At 43.3% G+C, this 26049-nt stretch overlaps 1 protein-coding gene across 1 annotated transcript in view; it reads left to right on the forward strand.

The window, feature by feature from the left end:
* The window catches only part of TMCC3 (transmembrane and coiled-coil domain family 3), a 69199-nt gene that overhangs the window by 35670 nt on the left and 7480 nt on the right, over positions 1 to 26049 (forward strand). Inside the window, exon 2 of the mRNA XM_081248721.1 lies at positions 23697 to 24613. Within this exon, the coding sequence (XP_081104847.1) occupies positions 23697 to 24613 (917 nt within the window). The remainder of the gene's footprint in view (positions 1 to 23696; positions 24614 to 26049) is intronic.

Below are 26049 nucleotides of genomic sequence, written 5' to 3' on the forward strand. Positions count from 1 at the left end.
TCCTAACAAAATATGAAAGACGAGCAGTATTCTCATATATAGCCAGAAATTGTCTACATGTGTTTCTTAAAGCTGCAGTAGCTCCCTTGCCTCCATGAGAGAACTTGCAAATACCCTGAAGATAGTATAATGAAGCATTAGAAAGAGCTTGGATCTTTGATAACATTTTTTAAAATTTTTACTTATTTTAATTTATTTATTTTTAGTTGCGTTGGGTCTTCATTGCTGCACACAGGCTTTCTCTAGTTGCTGCGCGAGGGCTTTCTCTAGTTGCAGCGAGCGGGGGCTACTCTTTGTTGCGGTGCGTGGGCTTCTCATTGTGGTGCCTTCTCTTGTTGTGGAGCACGGACTCTAGGCGCACGGGCTTCAGTAGTTGTGGCCCACAGGCTCAGTAGTTGTGGCTCTCGGGCTGTAGAGTGCAGGCTCAGTAGTCGTGGTGCACAAGCTTAGTTGCTCCACAGCATGTGGGATCTTCCCGGTTCAGGGCTCCAACCCGTATCCCCTGCATAGGCAGGCGGATTCTCAACCACTGTGCCACCATGGAAGCCCCCTGATAACATTTTTAAGCCACCAAATTAGCCCTGTCCGCTGATCTCCTTAGTTTGTGACATCATAAGTGCCCTTATTATTGAACGTCTTTTATCCAGTTAATGAAATTACCCTACCTGATGTGGAATTTTATCCATAGGAAATGCTATCAAAGTAGAGAACTCAGTTATAAGACAGGTGAGTGCCTACTGTGTTCAAGAGGCAATGTGAGGCTGTGGGACTGCAAACAAGGGGGGAAAAGAATAAGGCAACTAATCATATGAGGCAGTAATGAACTTAGTGCAACCAGAGGGACTCAGACAGTAAGAGCAGCAGGGGCTCTGAGTAAGCACTGTTTACTAGATTGGAGGTGATAAGAAACACCTCTGTGTGGAAGAGGTTAAATTGAGTCAGACTCTGAAGGAACCCCAAGGTTTTGGTAAGTAGAGAGTTGGGGATGGTATTCCAGGAAGCCTGAAGTTTTAGAAAGAACATAGGCTATGGAATCAGACCTGAGCTTGAGCTTAGGCTCATCACTCACTAGTTAGTGAACTTGTCAAAGTCTTTGATTTCTTTGATACTCATCATGATAGACTAAACATAACTTGTAGGTTTGGGGTGGGGATTAGAGACAAAATATATCAAACATCTGTCATGCTGACAGGCACATGTCAGGCACCAGGTGGATGGTGGAGGTGGAAGGTGTGGCTGGACTGCATGTTGGGGGGTGCGCATGAACAAAGGTAAGGTGAGTTAGTAGAAGTGATCTGGGCATGTTGTTCTTGATCTGGTCAGAGATCACTGGATCAGGTCATTTGGTCTAGGTAAGGAGGTGTGTGTACAAAATCTGGAGAGAGACGGGATTGGGTCAAGACATGGAAGACCTTGACTTTTCAACTAATGGAATTTGGACCTCATCCTGTAGACAACTGTGGTGACCATTGACTGGGGGGGGTGCAGCCTGGAGACAGTGAGATGAGTTAAGAGATGGTTACAGGAGTCCAGATGTGCAGTATAGAAGACCTGAACCGAGCAGGTATCAGATGTTGGAAAGAAAGGAAGGGTTAGGTGTCAGAACCTCAAAAAAGAAAGAGAACTTGGTGATGTGTGAGGCAAGGGGGAGGAAAGACTTAACAGTGAGCCTCAAAAACCTGAATGCCTGTCAGTTGTTCAGTGTGAACTTCAGAACTGACTTGGAACACTTTAAGATAATCATATCCTAGGTTGGGGCAAGAACATTTGGCAAGATTTATTGAAATTTTCGATGAAAGATGCTCTATTAGTGGTAAATAAATGATAATGCCCAACTCTGCTTGTCATTTAATTCTTGCCTAATTATGTTTGTCACGTTCCCACTGTTTATATATAAAATTTGGTTTCTTTGAAGGATGTGATACTTAATAAAATAAACATACCCTTGCCTCTGATTAGATATGATTGAGCACTTTGAGTCAGCCCTGTAATATGAAGTATACGTTCAGTAATTGTTGACTGCGTGTTAACCTAGTATGAAAAGCAGTTGAGCAAAATTTTCTCTGACACAGGGATTATGGTCCTTACAGATAAATTTACAGTGGCCTTATTAATAAAACATCAGCCAAATGAACATCTAAAATAATGAATGACATCACAGGCATCATCAAGTATAGAAATCAAAGAAGTTTCAGTTCATCAAACTCAGGGTAACGTCTTGGGCTGAATGAGGTTTCGTAGTGTTCTCAGTTGGTGGATCTTGAACAGATGGTTCTCTAATATTTTGGAATGCTGAATAAGGTAGATGGACTGAGTCAAATTAATAAAGTGTACCACACTGGAATATTAGTGTGTAGTTAGCAGCCCTTGGAGTCTTATCAGTTCATCAGCTTTCCCAGTGTAAGGCAAAAGAAAACCCTACCATTCATATATCTTAGGGAAGTAGGCACTCTTCCATTTGGGCACAAAGTTAATGTTTTCCAATGGTAATTCTGCACAAGACAGTTCTGTAATAAGCTCAGAGCAGGTGTCCTGTCTGAGAGTTTTTGCAGTCTCGTCGGGAAGTTAGGGCACTAAGCCAGGTACAGGCCCATGATTTGGTTACAGTTCCCAGTAAAGAGCAAAAAAAAGCATCTGTCATTGAAGCTTTCCCAAACTACCTTCTATCCTTCCCAGGCTTTTTTTTTTCCCCTTTTACAAATCTAATTTGGATTTTTAAATATTTTTCCTGCAGGATTTGAGTCATAATAGATATACAGTGTAGATTAGGTGTACTGTGGTGCTTTCCTAAAGTCAGAAGAATCTTGAGTTGTTTTCTGTAACTGTGGCTTACAGTGAGGAGAATATGATTTGCAACATGCATATGTTGAAGGATTTCTTTTTTCAATCTGTAAATAAAAGACAAAAAGAAGTGTATCCTTCGTCAGACCCTTCTGATAAAAAGCACCAGGCGCTGTGATAATTAGTTTAGCATTTCAGATGAGTAGAGATGGAATAAATCATCAATCATGCATTTCTGAGACAAAATGTCTGATTTTCCATCATGTGATGGATACTGTTACTTCAGGTGAGAATTCAGCTGTCCTTAACTTCACATGATTTTTTTAATAGTAGATCTGGTTACCTGATCCCTGCATCCCAGACAGAGACCCACTTAGTGTTGCTGTGCAGTGCAGTATGAGTGTACAGGCACATAATGATGAAGTCTTCCAAATTCATTAATAAATCCTGGGCTTCCCTGGTGGCGCAGTGGTTGAGAGTCCGCCTGCCGATGCAGGGGACACGGGTTCGTGCCCCGGTCCGGGAAGACCCCACATGCCGCGGAGCAGCTGGGCCCGTGAGCCATGGCCGCTGAGCCTGCGCGTCCGGAGCCTGTGCTCCGCAACGGGAGAGGCCACAACAGTGACAGGCCCGCGTACTGCAAAAAAACAAAACAAAACAAAACAAAACAAAACAAAAACCCAGTGGGTCTGTCTTGAAATAAAACAATAGTACAGTAAAAAATAAATAAATAAATAAATAAATAAATAAATCCTTATGTGACTATGCACAGTACATGAACCAAGTCTGAAATCCCTATATGTACAGTATAGTCATGGTTCTGTGTTTTTTTTTTTTTTTTTTTTTTGCATTACACGGGCCTCTCACTGTTGTGGCCTCTCCCGTTGCGGAGCACAGGCTCTGGACGCGCAGGCTCAGCGGCCATGGCTCACGGGCCCAGCCGCTCCGCGGCATGTGGGATCTTCCCAGACCGGGGCACGAACCCGTGTCCCCTGCATCGGCAGGCAGACTCTCAACCACTGCGCCACCAGGGAAGCCCCATGGTTCTGTGTTTTTAAAAAATTAATAAGGGGCTTCCCTGGTGGCGCAGTGGTTGAGAGTCCGCCTGCCGATGCAGGGGACACAGGTTCGTGCCCCGGTCTGGGAGGATCCCACGTGCCGCAGAGCGGCTGGGCCCGTGAGCCATGGCCGCTGAGCCTGCGCGTCCGGAGCCTGTGCCCCACAATGGGAGAGGCCACAACAGTGAGAGGCCCACGTACCACAAAAAAAAAAAAAAAAAAAAAAATTAATAAGAATCTAAGCAGTGTCTATATTTAAGGGGGGTTATGGGTGATTTTCCCCCTACTCATTTTGCTATTTCAACTTCTCTATTTCTCAATATTTTATTTTTAGGATTAAAAAAATTTCCCCTTGCCTGCATGATAAAGTGTCAAGTCTAGCATGGTTTATATAGAGGCTGCCACAGGCTGTCTGTATTCTTCAGAGTTTCATGCCTCCTCCCTTTAGAAATACTTGCCCTGTACCTCTTTTTTGCCCTAGCCCTCGATCAAACCCTGACTTAGGATGACCCATTTAGCTCCAAGTTCTAGACACCCGAAGAAACTTTTCATTCCCTAATTATTCTACTGTTTGCCTCTGTGGATACACCGTGTTCCTTGCTAGGCTCTCTTGGCTGATTTTTGAGCCTCCTCTTCTAAGGCCACGTCAAATATCATCTTCTTAGAAGGTGTCTCACTGAAGCCTTACTTATTTCCACTTCTTTGTTTCCTGTAGTCCATATTACATTTTTCTACAGTTGTATAGTTCTGTATGTCTCCCAGCCCAAGAACTCCTAGGCTAGAGTTTAGCATATTCATCTTTCTGACTCCAGTGCTTTTAGCATACTGCCTGGCTCACAAAAAAATGCCCAGAAAAACATTTTTTAAGTGTCAGTTCTGTATCTTAGGGGGCCTGGCTTGGAACCTAAATTAATCAGTTCCTTTAACTGTCATAAAAACAATTTGGTCTAAGTCAGTGAGTAAGCCTTAGTTGTACTTTGTGTGCTTTTAGTTAAATTCAGCCTCTTTGAGAAACATTGGCTTTCTAAATAACTATTATGTAACGAACCAGGTCATTTTCAATCTGCATCAACATGGTATTTAGGATTTTGCTGACTTTTGCAGAATGTAAGATTAAATATTTTTGTGTCTAAATCTGATGTATTTAGTTACACCATAGATATTAGTGCCTTGCTAGTATACCATACAGATTTCTACTCTTTTTCTGTATTTTGTACATTTGCTCTTCTATATTCTGGTACTGAAAACAAATATTTATTAGAGGGTATCATGAAAATTTCCGAAACTTTGACAAAGTGCAATATGAATTGACACACCATTGAAATTGAAGTTCTTTTCCTGCTAGAATTGAACAAGTCTGTATGTTAATCAACATGCATTTATTGAGTACTTATATGTTATAGGTACTGCAAAGATAAAATAGTAGTTTCGACAGCTCCTGAATTTTCAATGATTTTTTTGTATTTTATTTACTTAATTTTTTAAACTATTTTGTGGAATAACTTGTAGTAACATGCATACATCTTAAATGTACAGTTGGATGATTTTTACCTGTGTTGCACCATGTAACTGTCCCCTGTGTCAGTGTTGTCCGCACCCAGCACTCCCTTGTGCCACCTTCTGGCAGATCATTCTCCCTTCCCCTGCTTCCCCACAGTGTAACCAGTTCTGACCTCCCTATCCTTGGAATCATAGAGCATGTCCTTTTGGGTATGTAGTTTCTTTCATTAAGAATGACATTATTGAGATTCACTTATGTTGTGTGTTAATAATTGTTCCTTCTTTATACTTGCTGCATATTATTTTTAACTGCTTTTTGCTTCATTTTCATTTTGGTGAATAAGATTCATTATATGGAAGTGTAAATATTCAATGTGTTTTAATTGGTCTGTGCTGAGGGCTGCCAGCTTTACAGACCTAGTAGCGATAGAACTGTCGAGAAGAAGAGCTGCAAAGGCTTAGAGGTTGCAGAGTTCAGCCACTTCATTTTCTCCAATGAGGGACCTAAGACTGGAGGGTTAACTAGACCCCAGGTCCTGCATGGATCTAGACCAGGTTTCTTCCTGAGGTCAAGATGCTGTGTCACAATTCAGACTCGGTCATATGGATGATCCCAGTTAACAGGAAAGCAGTCTTGGGAAGCTAGTAATTTAGAAATCAGTAATCAGCAAGACTTAATACTTTGGCCCATAAATGGTAAGAATTTCAATTATCTGGAAATTTCTTTCATTCATCTATAATATTGCACTTCCCTCTTTGTGTCAATTAGATTGAGGTGTTACTGACTCTGTTTGTGGAACGTATTCTTTTATTAGAACCAGTGCTTAAAGGAGAAGGAAGGGGAACATTTTAACCAGTGTGCATGTTTATTATGATGTTTTCAGTTTCGATGCATTGTCTTGAACTTTTGCCATTCCCAGATGTTGTTCTTTTAAAGCCTCAATGAAAACCACAAAGATTATTTTTAGGATGAGAGGTCTTAGGGTAAATTCTGATTCTGTGATCTCTGTAAGTAAAAAAGTAGTCCTTAATCTTAAACCTTTCTGCTAAGGTAGTAGTGATTCATAGAAAGTTCCATAGAAAGGCTTTTAAAGAAGAGATTAGTGGACTCATAGCAATGGAAGATTAAATCCCTTACTGTAACATTCTTCAGAATGTTAGAGCCTCCTTAAGTATAACCAGTAAACATAGAAACAAGTGGCTTATCTTTTTTCTTAATTATAGAGCACTGGTTTTCAAACAGAATTGAAACCCATTAGTTGGTTATGAAATAGATTTAATGAATAGCAACTATCATTTTATATTTTTAGATGGAAAGGCAGAAGGAAGAGTACAGCAAATACCCATCTGTGTTACCCAGATTCAACAAACATTTTCACATTTGCTTTGTGTCTGCGTGTATGTATGTTACATACAGACATCAGGGCATATCTTTTCTGATACGTATCTAAAAATAAGGACTTTTCCTATATAATAAAATTAACATGCCTAACAAAATTAATTGTAATTTCCTAATACGTAGTTGTCTAAAAAATGAGCTAACCAACCGTGTTTTTTTAAAATACTGTTGCATGTATAAAGATAAGTGTTTCATAAAACTTGTGTTTCAGTTATGTATGTGTGTATACATGTGCACATATGTATGTATGTAGTGGTACATATGTATTTCTTACTATGGGTCTCATTCAGAATTGGGAATATACTTCTTTATAGCATAGGAATGTTGGTTATAATAAGTATTTGCTACCCAGTGATACTGCTGGTTCTGTGCTGAGTATTGTGTGGTGTCTAAAAAATGAATACTTCTAGTAATCTAAAAATCCAACAAGGAAGATAAAACAAGTAGGGACCCACTCAACAGTATAAATAAGAGCCAAAATGGATCAGGAAGGATAGGAAGTGACATGGGCCTCAAGGAAGAGATTTTGAAGGAATGGTAGGATTTGGATAAGAGAGAGGGCTTGGAAATGTTGTGTCCAAAGGGAATGATGTAACTACTGAGGTTAAAAAAAAAAGTACAGAAATGTATTGTGTTCTACAGTGCTGGGATCTGTCTGGTGGAGGTTGTAAGAAAGGAGGAAGACACTGGAGAACTGGAATGGGAAAAATTACTCAGATTAAATACCAACAGGAGGAAGAACCCAATTCCTTTATTAAAAAGAAGAATTGTACATCTTGAGCATTTTGTAACATGATGTAAGTGGAAGTTTAGAAGATGAGCGTAACGATTCGCTATGGACTAGATAGAAGTAAAATGTTGAAAGCAGGGTGCTTCCCTGGTGGCGCCGTGGTTGAGAGTCTGCCTGCCGATGCAGGGGACACGGGTTCGTGCCCTGGTCCGGGAAGATCCCACATGCCGCGGAGCGGCTGGGCCCGTGAGCCATGGCCGCTGAGCCTGCGCGTCCAGAGCCTGTGCTCCGCAACGGGAAAGGCCACAACAGAGAGAGGCCCGCGTACCACAAAAAAAAGAAAACAAACAAAAAAAATGTTGAAAGCAATGAAACCCGGTTAAACCATTGCCCTTTGTATATGTGAGGTAGGGAGTTGGGGGCCGGATTCAGGTAGATGGACCCGGAAATAGCAAGGAAGTGTCAATCTAGAGAGAAATTGCTAGACAAAGAAATAACAGAATTTGGTGGCAGCTTGAATAAGGGATGAAGGAGAGAAAACTTGGTAAAATTAGAGAATGAAGCCATTGATAGATAAGGTCATGGGGTTAACTATAGCCTGATTGAAAAAAAACTCACACTTTATAAAGACAAGCTTCCATGACATAATACTCTCAAGAAATAATTTAGGAGACTTTTTAGAGAAAGTAGCAAGTTATGATCATTAGATAAGCTTTTCTAATACAATTTCCCCTTGTTTTGCTTAAAGACTTAGAGATAGGAAATGTTAGACATCTGTCTTTTGGGTCTTAATTTAGAGTTCTGGTTTTACTGAAAATAGCCACATAGAAGACTAATGACACGTATTTAAAAATTAAGACCAGATATTGAGATTTAAAATTTTAGTCATTAGAGGTACTGTACCTTTTTAAAAGTTAGATTAAATCACTCGAATACTAGGTCGTCTGCTTTTCGGTTGGTGGGCTTTTTTTTTTTTTTTCTGGTATGCGGGCCTCTCACTGTTGTGGCCTCTCCCGTTGCGGAGCACAGGCTCCGGACGCACAGGCTCAGCGGCCATGGCTCACAGGCCCAGCCACTCCGTGGCATGTGGGATCCTCCCGGACCGGGGCACGAACCCGTGTCCCCTGCATCGGCAGGCAGACTCTCAACCACTGCGCCACCAGGGAAGCCCCGATGGGCATTTTTAAGAAGTATTAGCTTTGCTGTTCAGGTTCATCGAAACGATCCTTAGGGCACTTCCTGGCGTGAGTTTGAGATCCTGCTCGTCTTTTCTCCTCCCTCTCTGCGGCAAGATGCAGATGCACACACAGGCAGATTCCATGCGGTGGCAGTGCTCAACTTCTACTGGAAGAGCTTAATCATGACAACAGCAGCACCACTGTTCTTGGCTCTGGACTTTTCTGAAGTTCCCACCTATTGGGGGTATGTTGTGTTTCATAAACGATAGCTTATACTTACAGCTCTTATTCTGTACAAGGCCCTGTTCCAACTTCATAAATATTAATTGATTTCATCCTCACAGTCACCCTGTGAAGTTGACACCTGCCCCCACTTCACAGATGAGGAAACTGAGTCATAGAGTAAGTAACTACTTGCCCAAGGTGATACAATTAACATGGCAGAGCTGGGATTTGAACCTGCATAGCCTGGCTCTGAATCTGTGCTTTTAAACCACTAACTTAGGCTACCACTGTGCCACAGTTAAGCTCTGTTTAGGACACACTTCTTTGGAGTCAGGGCTTTTCCTGTGAATCTGAGCTGGCTAGTTGTTGCAAGTATTGTGAGTGGCCCTAGAAGGCTGTTGCCTCTGTTTGGAAATACAGTCAACCTAAATACAGGCTTGGATTCTAAGAAGGGTCATGGTATAGTGTTTATCTTAAAAATCACAATCCACAATTCAATTCATTTCTTGCAGTTTCCTTCCTCCCAGATTACAAAACAATAAGTTCCTAGAGGACTATTGTCTCTCCGAAACATGACTCTTTGGTGCTTGTGAACTGCTGTAGCTGTGGGAGAAGGAAGCCTCCTCTTATCTGCATCTTGGTAGCAGAGCCTGTAATGATTACAGTATCCACTACTTGGTAGCAGAGCCTGTAATGATTACAGTATCCACTAGAGCTTTAGCCAGAAGAGGGAGTTGATGTGTAAGCTGGCATGTTCCCCTGGCATTGAGAATCATTTTTAAAATGGTTAAAACAGAAGCAACCTACATTTTTTATTACACAAGATATCTTGGGATTTAAGCTAGTGTTTCGTTTTACTTATTAAATGTCAAATTTGGAATATCTCCAGTAATTGCCTTGTAGCACCAAGAACTGTCCAAAGCCGTCTGTTAGTATTCTCCCTTCTGGTTTCTCTACCATGCATACTTTTTACTTTGTAATATTTAACGGTAGCACAGTGATTTAAGTAAAGGAAATTTTAGGCGTTGTAAGGGTTATGGAAAACATGTTCGTGTCTAGGAAAGGGTCTGGTATATGCAGTAGGCTCTCAGTAGAGGTTGGAAATATTATGAAAGCCCAGCCCTTGGAGCCAGGTGGAATCACAGCTCTTCTACATGCTAGCTTTATGACTTCAGATAAGTCCCTTACTTTTTCCATCTGGAAATGAGAATAATTGTTGTAATCTCAGATTCTTAAAAGGAAAAATAAAAAAGTATGTGAAGCATTTCGAAAATTATATGATACTTAATAAGTCCTTAGTAACTAGTAGCTTCTCTTTTCAAAATAAATTTGAACTATCTTGCCAAGATCCTGTCCTCTTTTGGACCATTCTTCTTGAGGCCTGCTTTTGGCCTTAAACAAGTCATTGCCTTCTTAGACTTTAGAGGATAAAAGGGCTCCTTTATTTTTGTGTTCCTGTTCTATACAATTGTGAGTTCCTAAGGCACAAGGAGCTATAATCGTCCTTGGTATCACTGGGGCATTGGTTCCAGGACCCGCCTTGAATACCAAAATCCTTGGATGCTCAAGTCCTGTAGTCGGCCCCAGCTTCCACAGATTCAGCCACAGATTGTGTAGTGCCGTGGTATTGATTGAAAAAAAATCTGTGTGTAAGTGGACCTGTGCATTTCAAACCCATGTTGTTCAAGGATCATCTTTACCCTTGACAATCTTGCTGGTGTATTGGGTAAATTATTTTTTAAAGTTTTTCATTTAATGCAATACAAGACTGCTTCCTTATATGCTACCACAAATAATGGATTGAGTTCAGACATGGATGTGTTAGAAGGAGCAACAGTTAGGATGGTAACCGCAGCGGAAATGTCACTTAGGAAGGGAGTACACCTGCATGTTCCGTACATTGTGGGTCTTAGTATCTGTCGTTTGGTAATTGGTTGCCTGTATTCTGCTTGGAGCAGCTAAGAGCCGTGAGACACATTAGTCTCCTGAATATTTGATCTCTTGCGTGAATCAAAGCCATTAATTAACAGTCCAAAGTCCAGTCTGTCTTGAAAGCAGTCCAGCACCACCTCAGCTGTAGGTTCTTCTTGATCTCGTTGCAAGCCGCTGAGAGGATGTTAAACATGTGGGACAACTGGCTGCCCCAGTTGGCTCTGTCAACCATTGATTCACGCAACAGATAACAAGGTCCTATTGAGGAAGGAATGTGAGGCAGGACACAGGTGGCTTAGGAGACATTCCTCCCCTCCAGGCTTCAAGACAGTGGGGGAACAAACGTTACACAAATGCTTACCAGACCTAGAGAAGAATTACTGGAAAAGGGGAACATGCAGATTTGGGGGAGAGTATAAAGGAAGCTGGGCATGGGAACGGGGGAGGCTTTGTGGAAGAGACAGTGTTTGGGTTGGTCCTCGGAAGGTACCTGGGGATGGAGGTATGGAAGGCCAGGGTGAGGTACTTAACACGGAGATTTAGGAGAGTGCATGAAGCATTCAGGGGTTTATTGGACTAATGGAATGCAGTGAAAGTTAAAAGCTTTAGAGCTTGGTACAAATCTTGGTTCTGTGTCTTATTAGCTGTAACCATGACTTATTTGATGGCCCTCCAAATCTATAAAGCAAAGCTAATGGCACCTACTTCATGGAGCTGCGGGGATTAAAGGAGAGCGTGTATCTAGCTGGATCCTTACTCTGGTGCTGGTGCGTAGATGTGCTCACAGTAGCTTTATGGATGAGTCTGCTGGGGGTAGGACAGGACCCTGATCAAGAGCATTTTAAATTCTTCACTAAGGATTTCACACTTTAGGGAACTTAAAAGATTTTTGAGAAGGAACAGGACATGGTCTGTTTTATCTTTGAAAAAGATAATTTTGTGCTCGCTTCGGCAACACATACACGAAAATTGGAACAATACAGAGAAGATTAGCATGGCCCCTGCGCAAGGATGACACGCAAATTCATGAAGCGTTCCGTATTTTAAAAAAATAAAAAATAAAAAGATAATTTTATTCAGTCCAGAGAAGTCAGAGTTGTTATACTGATTGTCTCATTTGAAGGTCCAGCATGGCTTCAAAGTAAGGTTGTTTTTCCATACTAATAAATATCAAAATGTTGATTGAATGCATTTTTCATGGACATTAAAGTTTTTTCTTTAAATGTAATGCTGTTTATAATTTTGGTAGAACTAAAAGCAGCTTTTTATTTCCAATTGCTATTTGGTGAAAATGCTGCTGGCTTACATTAGAAAAAATAAAATTGCTCAAGGGAAATAACTTCAGTATTGCAAAAGGGAAAGAAATTAATATAGATCAGTTTTCCTTTGCTCCCTCAAAACTTAACTGTGTTATTTCTAAGCCCTGTGTGATGTCTCGTAGTGTTCTGATCCATTTAAAACAGAATTCTATACTACACATCATCCAGTACATATGCCCCTACCCTGGTATTTGTTATAGTACCAAAAACAAATTAAACCCCTGGCCTGCAGGGAATAGTTCAATTATGAGGCTTAAGTTTGCTTAGGGAATGTGCTTTAGGGCCTGAGTACCAAATGCTATTTTCTGGCTCAGTCTTTTTTTTTTTTTTTTTGCGGTACGCGGGCCTCTCACTGTTGTGGCCTCTCCCGTTGTGGAGCACAGGCTCCGGACGCGCAGGCTCAGAGGCCATGGCTCACAGGCCCAGCCGCTCCGCGGCATGTGGGATCTTCCTGGACCGGGGCACGAACCCGTGTCCCCTGCATCGGCAGGCGGACTCTCAACCACTGCGCCACCAGGGAAGCCCTGGCTCAGTCTTAATATAGCATCTTTTCAAAGGACATGGACCAAGTTGTGACCCTACTTTCTCTGGGTGCCCTGGGAAAGGAGGATGGAAGGAGCTGTGCCAACTTATAAGCTTGGTGTGTTTGACTACATTCCCCCAATTACATTTGGGAGTGAGTCTAGTTTCATCTCCAGGCAGCCTGACATACCTAGCATCTTTAGATTGAAGTTCACCTAGCTCTTTCCAATGAGAATCAGGTTATGATAGGCACATGGAAAATATAGGTGGAGTAGCAATAATACCCAAAAGTTCTAAAAAAGGAAGGAAAAGCAAATAGGCTCATTGCCAAGTCTAACAGTTACTCAGTTTGGTTCTGAAGTTCCTAGTATCCACAGCAAAAAGTGAAACATGATTATTGATATCTGATAGACACCCCTATCATATTTACTATTATATCCACTTTATGTTTTGATCCAAGAAGCTATACTTTAGTAGACAAATTGCCTTCCCTTTTATGTAGGGCATCTATAATGAACAGAGCATAGATTGAAATGAAAAGTTACTCGGGTATGTATTCAGGCTGCTTCTTTTAAAAGCAGGCATTAGGCCAAGTGAGATCTCCAAGGATTCTTCCACCTCTGAAAGTAACTTCCGTTGCAGGTGACTGTGACTCATAGGAAGTTATCCGTCATTGTGTATCTAAGAGGGCGATACGTGTCCTTCAAACACCTTGTTCAGTTTGGAGATGCCAAAAGACAGCAGGACAGGGCTGGGATTTGTAGTTATTGCTCAGAAGCTTAGCTTAAGCACATGTCCCTGCCAAGAACACTCACCCTCCATGTTTTCGGGGGTAGGGGAGGTGGTGAATAAATGCTGTAGGAAAAGGAAAAGATTAGGCCTCGTCCCTGCGGGGAGGCAGGCCTTCTGCCCGCAGGCTTCCTTTCCAGCCATTCTGCTCCGCCCACTGGATCAGGGCCTTGGGAACCATTTCTTCCCCCTTAGAGCTGCCTCTGCTCCCTCAGTTCCTGGGGGTGCTTCTCCTGGAGCACAACGTCCCACTTCTCCCTTAGCCCTCAGAGCAAGTGCTCAGGTCCCTTTCCCGGGAAGGTTTTGCTGACAGATACTGCTAGGAACGGACAGGGAATAACCATGGTGGGCACGGATCCCAGAACCCCTCCGAAGTTGTTAGGTTAGTGCCCAGGGGTTCTCACTCACCCCTTCCCTAGGTTCTGAGTATAGGAACTAAAAGCCTCAATGACGCTTATTCTAGTTTAGTCCTAAGTTTGGAGCTTCCTGTTTCCCCTTCTTTAGAACTCACCATCCCGCGTCTCCCCGCAAGAAGGAACTGTGACCCCTTCCATCAGGAAAGCACAGGCTCCCGCCCCGGACGCACAGGCTCAGCGGCCGTGGCTCACGGTCCCAGCCGCTCCGCGGCATGTGGGATCCTCCTGGACCGGGGCACAAACCCGTGTCCCCTTCATTGGCAGGCGGACTCTCAACCACTGCGCCACCAGGGAAGCCCAGGAAGGCAGAGTTCTTGGTAGAGGTGAGGGGCCGGCATTAGGGGTTCACTTCCCGTCCCTAAACTTGCCTGTTTTCGAGGTACATGGGGTTCCCAGAGAGTCCTTCCTCTTCTCAGCAGCACCCTTTTCTCATGTCTCCTCACAGCCTCCACCGCTCCCTCCCTCGGGGACGTGGCTGTCCTTTAGCTGCAGGTGGTTCTCAGTGTAGATTGGTTTTCATTACCATACCCTTCCCCTTCTGCTCTTCAAGGCACAATCTTTTTTAATCTGGCCTCCCCCCTCCTTTAATTTAATTCTTGTATAGATTATAAAGTACACAGTAGATCTTTACCAGGTAAGGGATTAATTTGCGTTAATTGAAAGCCCTTTTGAAGAAATAGGTATTTTTCCTAGTGTATGTAACTCAAAGTAGGTTACCTACCACTGTTGCCTGGTAGAGGCTAAATGAGAAGATAATTATTTCTAATTACAGTATCAAGTGTTTGTAAGTGCTTGAAGATATTTGAAGAATTTGTTTTTGAGAACCCTGAACACTTTGCCTAATCTCTCTTACACTGTTAATTAGCAGTATCTGTGGATAAAGGATTGGGCTTTCAAAAGTACATGTATTCCAGCCCTGGTTCCAAAGGATCCTTGATTCCAGGTTTACTTTACCTGCAGTCAAGAAAGAGAACTTTTGATGCTACAGATTTTCTTTTTCAATGATACCAAGATGAAGAGGTGGGGAGAAATAAAACCTTTATGGTAAAACTAGTGACTCAATTCCTGTTCCGTACACCGTGAACAGAATGTGCCATTGTCAGAAATGAACTACGAAAGGAAGTGTTCTTTGTCTAAACAAATTAGAACAAACATTGTACTAAGACACTTTACTAATAACATATCCTTTTGGATACCACATGAGGGTCTTTCGGATTTTTCATTTTGAGCATGTAGTGTGGAGAAGTAGCTTTCTTCTCAAATACAGGTCTTGAATATTCTGTATAGGTATCCACATGAATGGAGTAATTTTGTCTTGATAAGGATGCTTATTGAGCCTTCAGAGTTATCTTTCCAGTACAGATTGGCTCAGTTAGCAAGAAAACCAAATGTTTGATGCTAGGGTCCCGTGAATGAGTTGGCTTCCCTGGGTTCCATATTCACTGAGTAGCTAGACATTTTGCAAGTATGTATCAGGTGACCACAGTGTAGCAAGAGGGAAGATGGCTTGGTAGCATCATGTATATTACCAGTAAGAAAGTGATATAGGGACTTCCCTGGTGGCACAATGGTTAAGAATCCACCTGCCAGTGCAGGGGACATGAGTTCGAGCCCTGGTCCGGGAAGATCCCACATGCCGTGAAGCAACTAAGCCCGTGTGCCACAACTACTGAGCCCGTGCGCCTAGAGCCCGTGCACCGCAACAAAGAGTAGCCCCCGCTCGCCGCCATTAGAGAGAGCCCGCGCTCAGCAACGAAGACCCAACGCAGCCCAAAATAATAAATACATTTAAAAAAGAAAAAGAAAGGGATATAAAGCTCCCATTCTTCTGATAGAACATGCAAAGGTCCCCCCTTCAGGGCCATGCTGAGCAGTGCCTGGTTTCCTCAGCTCTGTCACCCCGCCTAGGGAAGGGTGTCTTCCCTTCTCTCCAGGCAAGTCCATGGCTTATCTGCTGAGCGCCTGTTCCTGTGTATGTCTAGATATCAACTCTTCACTTGTGAGGCCCCAGCATCTTCTTTATAGGCCCCTTATCTTACTTGTTTTTCTGGGTTTTACCATTTTTCTCCTTCCTTCTCTTTCTGATTGTAAATGTGTGGGCATGATTCTGATAAAAGCAATAGCCTTTTTATCCTCATCAAATTATTTTGCCTCAGTCACTGTTTGCCTTTTAGAGCATGGATGAAGAGGAGTGGACTTTACAGGCCGTGCCAAACCCAAGAGGAGTGTGGCTCCAGGTGGCAACACCAGGGCCATGGTAGGAAGTCATGTGGATGAAGATTTCAAGCTCAGCCTGAGGGTTGGGTCTGGACCGAACCCAGAGTGCCCACAGAAGTCCGGGTGACCATGTGAGGGACACTGCAGAATGGGTTCTCACGCGGTTGGTGGCTTGTACAGATCTCCCAGAGTCTTGCATATTTCATATAAACTGAGTGGAGCCCCAGCTAAGCTGTTTATTTTCTGTGGATTTCAAGAAACATACATATATATATATATATATATATTTTTTTTTTTGCGGTGCGTGGGCCTCTCACTGTTGTGGCCTCTCCTGTTGCAGAGCACAGGCTCCGGATGCACAGGCTCAGTGGCCATGGCTCACGGGCCCAGCCGCTCCGCGGCATGTGGGATCTTCCCGGACCGGGGCACGAACCCGTGTCCCCTGCATCGGCAGGCGGACTCTCAACCACTGCGCCACCAGGGAAGCCCAAGAAACATACATATTCTTTAAGAGCCTTGCTTTTCTCATAAAATAGGGCTGGTGTGAAGAATATGTGAATACATAAAAAATATTTAGCATAATGCCTGACTCACAGTAAAAGTACTCAGTCAGTATTGTCAGGGAAGCATGCTCTGGAGACAGACGGCCTGGATTTCAGTCCTATCTCTGATGTTTACTAGGCAATTTACTTAGCTTCTCTGCATCTAGTTTTCTCATTTGTAAAATAGTAATAATAGTAGAACCTGTCTCAGATTTTTTAACCAATAGGATATAGCACGTGTCACTAACAGGATATTTTTCCTGCCGGGCATGTGGTAGGATTGAAGTTAGGTAGGGCCAGTGCAGTGAGTTCAGGAAGCCCAGGAGTCCCTTCTGGGGAAATCTTTAGGAACCAGTGGGCGATTCACCAAGTTCCCTGCTCCTGCCGTGGCCACCAGCAGCATTCCTGATGGTAGGGGCTCCATCACAGCCTGGGTCCCTCAGCCTACTAGCAGCAGGCTTGTTAGCATGAGCGGAGGGATGAGCCTTTCCCTTTTTTTAAGCCCCTGGGATTTTGACGTCGATTGTTACCCGAGCAAAGCCTAGCACATTCTGACTGGCACACCAGAGGAACAGCCTTGATGCTACACCTAAAGTTAGTTTTCAGCTGAAATGAGTAAGAGTACAGAATGTCAGCTGTGTTGGCTCGGACACTTAGGCCACAAAAACCTGCAGAAGCCTTTGGATCCTGAACCTGTAGCTCCTTTGTGGGCCTGTCTGTAACACCGCTCTCGTGTGTGCTCTGAAATACCTGTTGCCTGGGCAGTGACCGCCGGTTTGAAGGACCTGACCCTTTCCTTACATGACCGAGCTCAAGCAGCTTTTCTTTAGGCAAAAGTTTATCATATCTGGCCTTGGGACTAAGCAGGTGGTTGTTATCTGGCCTCGGGACTAAGCAGCTGGTTGTTATCTGTCCCCTGGTTTTGATCTCTCGGCCCCTGCACCTTCTGGCCACTCTGTGACCCCAGAGCCCCAGGCTCTCCTGCCTCAGTCCACGCCCTCCCGGTGTCCACAGGAACCTGCATTCCCCCTTCCAGTTCTCTTGGTTTGGGTGATGTGCCTCTGCTTGGCTATGCTGCCTTTTTAGTTCATGTCTCTCTGGAGCTTTAGGGGGCACACATGAAATGTCATAGGGTACAGCCCTCTCTTGAAGCTTGAACCATGTGTTTGAGCAGCACTGGTAATGACCGATATGTGCCTGGCATCCCAGTGAGGAAGGTGAGCTCCCGGGGGTAATGGTGCTGGAGGCTTGGGTTGGAGCAGAGATGATTCATTGTCAGGTTTTGACGTCTGTCCAGGGCTTAAAGGTTTTCCTTGCCTTTGTTCCAGAACATTGAGATGACAGTGGAAATGTTTCTGCTGCCAGAAGGAAAACAGCATTAGGAATGGCTTTTCACTAGAATACTGGTGGTCTGCTTTTCACGTAAGGTAATAATAGACAGGTAATTCAGAGAGAACTGAAGGAGGTTAGCAGTCATTTTTAAAGACAGCGTCTTTTCTGCCAAAACGGTAATTCAACTTCCTTTTTTTATTTTATTTTATTATTTTTAAAATTTTTTGGCCGTGCTGTAAAGCATCTTACTTCCCCGACCAGGGATGGAACCCGCTCCCCCTGCAGTGGAAGCGCGGAGTCTTAACCACTGGACCACCAGGGAAGTCCAGCTTCCTTATTTTTTAAAAATTGGAAAATACAACAGCATAATAAAAAGAATGACTCCTTACAATCCCACAGTGCAAAGATAGCCATTGTTAACAATTTGGAGCTTGTTTTTCTTTTAGTTTTTTTCATACAAGTACATTTTTTAAATGAAATCGGGATGATAAACAATAGCAAACCTTTACTGAAACCATTTTCTGTGCCAGGAAGTCTTTAAGTACTTCATGTGCATTATCTCATTTATTTCTCACAACTCTTCAAAGAATCATTATCACCATTTTACAGAAGAAGAAACTGAAGCACAGAGAGGCTAAGTCATTTTTCCAAGGCCACACAACTCGTAAGAGTGGTGCCAAGATGGAAACCAAAGCAGTCTGTCTCCTGAGCCCAGGGTTTTGACTATCCTGTGTGTGACACTGTCTTACAGTCAAGATAGTTTGGAGTCCACTTCATGGCATTTTGCAGTGTTAGCTCTTGAGTTATCTGGTTCTATCTCCTCATTCTATAGATTAGGAAATCAGAGACCACACAGGTGATTAGATATACCCGAGGACATATAGCTGGTAAATGTCAGTGCCAAAACTGGAGCATGTGTCCCACGATCCACCTGCTGATTGACTCTGGGCGATCTCTGGACCTTTGTCCTCCTCCCTGGGCCCCAGCCCTGAAGCAGCTGCGTTGTACTGGTGACCTCTGTGCCGAGTCCAGATGAAATGGAGGACGGAGGACGCCCACAGCTTTCTTCCAGCATATACCTGAAATCCCAGTTTGAGTTCAGGGAAATGGATGGGCATCTAGTGATACATGTTAGCTTGCTCTTAATTATCCTGCAGAGCTAGGGCTGCAAAATGCTGAAGCGTGCAGCCCAGCCATAGTTCCAGCTTTCCCCCCCATCAGACATTTCTAACTGAGATCTGCCAACCAGCAGTAAGATTGATTGATTGATTGAGCTTTAAACACTGTTGCTTTCCTCCACCTGGACTCTCGGGGACATGCCAGGCATTGTTGTAGCTTGAAAGTAAGCCAGAAGTCAGCCAGCCATCCGTGCGTAAACATTCCTGCGTACACGGCTGGCCCAGCCCAGCATCTGTGAGAGAACTGGGCCCTTGCCCTGAGATGCCGGGGCTGGGTGGCCAGCTGCCATGGGCTTGAGAATTAAAGGAAGAGGAACAGGTGATGCGGCGATGCCTTCTTGCTGTGTTTGGTAAGGTAAGATTTAACAGCCTCTGTATCTTCAGAGGTTTGGTGAACTTCTTAATAGGGACTATCAAGCAGGTGGTTTTTTTTTTTTTTTCAACAACCTAATCTGATCTTATCAGAGTCCAGGAGGGCAGGAGCCCTCCTTCTTATGACTCTTTTGCTCTCACAATGTGGAGCAAAAGAAAGACAAGAGGAACACATGATACATTAATCAAAACTAGTGTATTCTGTTAGAAGTCAGGTTCGTGGTTACCTCTGGAGATGGGGGTGATGTTATTATGACTGAAGGGGACACAAGGGGAGCTTCTGTTCTTTTTTTTTTTAAACTGGTCCTGGTTACACTAGTTTCACAGTTTGTGAAGATTTGAGTTTTATTCTTTTTAGATGTGCTCTTTTCTGCATGTAAATGAAACTTCAGTTAAAGTTTAAGTCTTTATTTTTATTTGTGTATCAAGTTGCTCATGGATACTCAAGAAAATCTGTTTAGTTGAATCGGGTTGAAATGATGTAGAACTTTCTACCTAGGTATTAAGAAAATATCTTTACCTGGAATGGTGGCGTCTATCTGGACTGAACTGCTGTGGTCATTTTTTTATTCTCTTCAAATGTATCTTAAATGATTTCAGTGTAGATTCTCCTGGAATGAAGAATGATGTTGCTTTAATTCAGCAGACATTTCACTGACAGCCTCCTGTGAATAAGGGACAGTGCTGGCTCTACTAGCTGGGTGCAGGTGTGACACCGCCTCTCCCCTGAAGGAGCATGTGAGCAACAAAAGGAGGGATAAAGTGCCCCAAGAGCACCATGGGGGAATCACAGGAAGGACAGGCGGCTTTCTGGCGGGACTAGGAAAAGATTCATGGAAAAAGTAGCACTTGAAATGGATCGTAAAGAGTATGTTGGATTTTGGGACCTTCCAGTGCAGGGGACGTGGGTTGGATCCCTGGTCGGGGAACTAAGATCCCACATGCCTTGGGGCAGCTAAGCCCGCGTGCCACAACTAAGACCCGATGCAGCCATAAATAAATAAATAGATAGATAGATAGATAGATAGATAGTATGTTGGAGTTTGATAAACAGAAGTGGACGGCTGGCTGGCATTGTGAATATCATGCATATGAACTGTAGGTTGTGTGGCTCACTAAGATGACTGGCATCCATCAGGTGCAAGGTGAGGCCTGAAAGGTAAGCTGCAGACTTAACAGTGACCAGGTTGTATTACATAATTGGGGAGGCACTAGGCCAAAGAGATTTTCTGAGACGTAGAGTAGCACAATCAGATTGGATATCTTCAGTGAAATGGAATTCCCAGCCTCGTGGTTGGACCGTTCCCGTTAATTACCCTGTCTGCCCAAAACAAACATTTCCTGGGCTTAGTGCATCCTTTGTTACTGTGATTTGAGCCCATTCCTGTTTGGGTCCACTGGTGAGCCATAGCTGCTTGGCTTCCATGAACTTCCTGTGGTCATCTCTCCAGGACCTGAAGATGATTATTATGTACCTTCTTTAGTCTCTACACCTGTCCTTCCCCCTTGACCAGGTGAAGTCACAATTCCTTTATTCCTTTTTCTAGTCTTATAGTGATTTGGCATTTATTTCCTTCCAGCCTTTCCTATGTGATGCTCTTCTGCCAATTAAAGCAACCAGGGTCTCTTACGGCAAAGCTGTGTGTGGGAAGAGAGGGGTCGAGAAATAACGCTAACAAACTTTTGTAAGTTGTGAAAGAGGCCTGACCCACCGACCTGGGATTGTGTCCCACTGTACCATTGGGCTCCCCCCTTCCGGAAAAAGCCCTGGGTAGCCTTTTTCATATGGCAGAATGTTAATGCTCATTGTTGGAAATGGTCCACATTTGAGCCTGAGTCACTTTGGCAGTATGAGGTCTGTTATTATCTTAGCGATTTTTTTTTTTTACTATGTCAGCCTCTTCTCTCCTTAAAAAAAGCTAACTTGAGCTGAATATTGTCCTGTCTCCCATTGTTTCTGTCAAGACTGTATATCAAGGCATTTTGCTAATCAAAGGGTTGTTAACTTGAAAAATAAGATGCTTCAGTTTAGATCTTAAGTATTTTTGTTTAGAGATTGTGTTCAGACTCTATAAAGACCTGTTTTTAGTCCTCTGGGGACAAGAGTGGTAGAGTGTCCTGAGGTGGAAAACGGACCAGCGTTAGGGTGACTTGGATTCAAATCCTAGCTCTTTAAGTCTCCGTTTCTACATGTTATATGGATGTAACACATTCTTTGCCTGCCATGGTGGTGAGGCTCAGACAAGGCAAACCCTGGGGACATTCAGTGCCTGGCACACAGACCACATTTGCCTTTCCCATTCATTCATTCATTCATTCATTTATTAATTATTGTCAGCAATACCTCATTCAACAATACCTCATGGAAATACTTCCAAGTTTCCTAGTATGGTTCTTTTTTTTTTTTTTGAATTTTTGAATTTTATTTTATTTATTTTTTTTATACAGCAGGTTCTTACTAGTCATCAATTTTATACACATCAGTGTATACAAGTCAATCCCAATTGCCCAATTCATCACACCACCACCCCCACTCCCCCACCGCATTCCCCGCTTGGTGTCCATACGTTTGTTCTCTGCATCTGTGTCTCAATTTCTGCCCTGCAAACCAGTTCATCTGTACCATTTTTCTAGGTTCCACATACATGCGTTAATATACGATATTCGTGTTTCTCTTTCTGACTTACTTCACTCTGTGTGACAGTCTCTAGATCCATCCACACCTCAACAAATGACCCAATTTCGTTCCTTTTTATGGCTGAGTAATATTCCATTGTACATATGTACCACATCTTCTTTATCCATTCGTCTGTCGATGGACATTTAGGTTGCTTCCATGACCTGGCTATTGTAAATAGTGCTGCAGTGAACATTGGGGTTCATACCTTTCCCTTTTAGAGCACAATCTAGCCACCCCCTTTGCCAGGGTGCTCAATGTTGCTTTGCAATTCCTTTTTTCCAGGTGGCCCTTGAGTGAGAAAGCTATTTCACATGGTCTTAATATTGTCACTGTTGTTGTTGTTGTTGTTTTTAACATCTTTATTGGAGTATAATTGCTTTACATGGTGTGTTAGTTTCTGCTGTACAACAAAGTGAATCAGCTATACGTATACATATATCCCCATATCCCCTCCCTCTTGCATCTCCCTCCCACCCTCCCTATCTCATCCATCTAGGTGGTCACAAAGCACCGAGCTGATCTCCCTGTGCTATGCGGCTGCTTCCCACTAGCTATCGGTTTTACATTTGGTAGTGTGTATATGTCCATGCCACTCTCTCACTTCGTCCCGGCTTACCCTTCCCCCTCCCCATTGTTGTTTTTAATCACTTTGGTTGTGGTTTGGGTTATTTGTTTCCATATCTGAATACTGTTGTTTTATTACTCAATTATTAAAATTAATCTTGCTCCATATTATTCCATCACATCTGTTTAATCATTCCATTAAGAAAGTAATTTCTGGGCTTCCCTGGTGGCGCAGTGGTTGAGAGTCCGCCTGCCGATGCAGGGGACGCGGGTTCATGCCCCGGTCCGGGAAGATCCCACATGCCGCAGAGCGGCTGGGCCCGTGAGCCATGGCCGCTGGGCCTGCGCGTCCGGAGCCTGTGCTCCGCAACGGGAGAGGCCACAACAGTGAGAGGGCCAGCGTACCGCAAAAAAAAAAAAAAAAAAAAAAGAAAGTAATTTCTTGTGTTGACGAATGTACCTACTGGGACTTTGATTACTTGCTTCCTTCCTTCCTTCCCTCTCTCCCTTCCTTCCTTTTTTTTTTTTTTTTTTTTTTCTTCCATTTTTCTGTTAAATGATTGAGTACCAAATTGGGTTCATTTCCCACAATGGTGAAGTTCACTGTGAATGGGGCATGGCAGGCATCCCAGTCACCTGGGCACTTTGGGAAACCAGAACATACTTGATAACCTCACCTCATTATGTATTTTCTACCCTGGCAACCAAGAGTTACTATCTAATCAGGCAGAAAGTCAGATACCCTGGCAGAGGTGAATCTCATCGTTCGTATACATGGGTGCAGGAGGAGTTGGGTTGTTCTGCATTCAACTTGAGAGGGTAGTAGGGAGTTTTATCTTTTGGATCCTTGCAGTTTGAAAATCTGGGGCGTAAAATATGTCTGTTGTGTGTGCACAGATTCCATCACAGCGACTGTCTCTTCGACTTCCAGTCTTAAAGTGCTTCTTCCCTGTCTTCTCCAGGTAGGACGCCATGACATGAATACCCTAAGCCTTCCCCTGAACATCCGCCGAGGCGGGTCGGACACCAACCTCAACTTTGATGTACCAGATGGCATCCTGGACTTCCACAAGGTCAAACTCAGCGCGGACAGCCTGAAGCAGAAAATTCTAAAGGTCACAGAGCAGATAAGAATCGAGCAAACGTCCCGCGATGGGCATGTCGCAGAGTATCTGAAACTAGTCAGCAGCGCGGACAAGCAGCAGGCTGGCCGCATCAAGCAGGTCTTTGAGAAGAAGAATCAGAAGTCGGCTCAGTCCATTGCCCAGCTGCAGAAGAAGTTAGATCAGTACCGCAGAAAGCTCCGGGAGCTCGAGCAGAATGGGGCCCCCAGGAGCTCAAAGGACATTGCCAAGGACAACCTGAAGGACATCCAGTCCCCTCTGAAGGATGCGCAGGCCAAGGCTCGCACCGTTCCCCACGGCCTGGAGAGCAGTAAGTCGGGCCTGCCGGGGCTGTCCCTCACCCCACCCATCTTCGTCTTCAGCAAGTCCAGAGAGTTCGCCAACTTGATCCGGAATAAGTTTGGCAGTGCCGACAACATCGCTCACCTAAGAAACTCCTTGGAGGATTTCCGGCCCGAGGCCAGCGCCAGGGCCTACGGGGGCAGCGCCACCATCGTGAACAAGCCCAAGTACGGCAGCGACGACGAGTGCTCGAGCGGCACGTCGGGCTCTGCCGATAGCAACGGGAACCAGTCGTTCGGGGCCGGGGGCACTGGCGCGCTGGACAGCCAGGGCAAGCTCACGGCCATCCTGGAGGAGCTCAGGGAGATCAAGGACACCCAGGCGCAGCTGGCCGAGGACATCGAGGCGCTGAAGGTGCAGTTCAAGAGGGAGTATGGCTTCATCTCTCAGACCCTGCAAGAGGAGACGTACAGGTATTTCATGCTCTTCTCTTCACATTCTTTCAGGAGCACGAGTTACTACCTGTAGAGAGATTGCTCGAAGGTGATATACTAGTGGTTGTATTTTCTGTAAGTATGAATATAGGTCAAAAGGCATTTAGGGATCGATAGTTCTTTCCACACCTTGTGATTCTAAGTTTTGAAATTTGTGACTTGAAGCCTGACAGCTTAGAGAAAGACCTTATACATGTGGGTCTGTTAAAATATCACTGTACAGTCGATGACTCGTGCATATTGAGCTCCTGATTCAGTAGGCTGCTGTTATGAGGTCTCAGTACACTAATTCGTAGATCTGTGTTTGATTTCCCTCCATAATAACTGTCAAGTAAAAAATGAATTCATTGTCCAGCTAGGTAGCTTTTATTCGGTACATAAATCTTGAAGTCTTTATGTAGTGTATTTTTTTATGATATTGTATTTTGCTCAGTAAACTTTTAACCCTAAATGAAGAGCTTTCAAAAGGAATCTTAAGATTATAAGTATAATCAATAATAAATTCAAATCTTGTGGATTATATTAGCTAATTTTTAAAGTCCGGTGTTGTGTAGGCTGGCTTTTAGGTGCCTCTAGCTTAAAAAGTGTGTATGCCCAAGTATGAGGTGATTTTCCACCATTTTCCCAAGTTTTTTTGTCAAATAAACGTTAACTTCTAAAAATGTAGATTAAAAAGTGAATGCCTATTACATGTGGTAAGAGTTAAAATTTAAATTTAGTTTACACGTTTCTTATGTGATATATGATTTTATATATGTGTTAATTTAGAGATGTGGCTTTTTTCGGTTGTCATATTTTATGAAATGATTTTTTAAAAGCTTTCCACCTACATCTTTGACTTTGGATTCTTTGTCACATAAGAACTGTTTCTGCCTCACAGTTTTTCCAGATAATACTGACTTTAATTCCTTTCAGATAGTTTGGGATACAGCACCCTTTGGATCCCTTTATTTCAAGACACAAATATCCATTAGGACAGCTTTGGCTCTCATTTGTTATATAACATGTTTGTGATCTCCATGATTTGGTCACTCACTATATTACTTTAAGAGATCTTTATGTTTTCTTTTTAGTTTTTATTTAACATTGGAGTATAGTTGACTGATAATGTTGTGTTAGTTTCAGGTGTACAGCAAAGTGATTCGGTTATACATATATCTATTCTTTTTCAGCTTCTTTTCCCATATAGGTTATTAAGAGTATTGAGTAGAGTTCCCTGTGCCATATAGTAGATCCTTGTTGATTATCTATTTTATATATAGTAGTGTGTAGACATTAATCCCAAACTCCTAATTTATCCCTCCCTGCCACCTTTCCCCTTTAGTAATCATCAGTTTGTTTTCTAAGTCTGAGTCTGTTTCTGTTTTATAAATAAGTTCATTTGTATCATTTTTTTAGAGTCCACATATAAGTGA

This window comes from Mesoplodon bidens (genome assembly GCF_964165515.1).
Source record: "Mesoplodon bidens genome assembly, chromosome: 11".
NCBI classification, from domain to species: Eukaryota; Metazoa; Chordata; class Mammalia; order Artiodactyla; family Ziphiidae; genus Mesoplodon; species Mesoplodon bidens.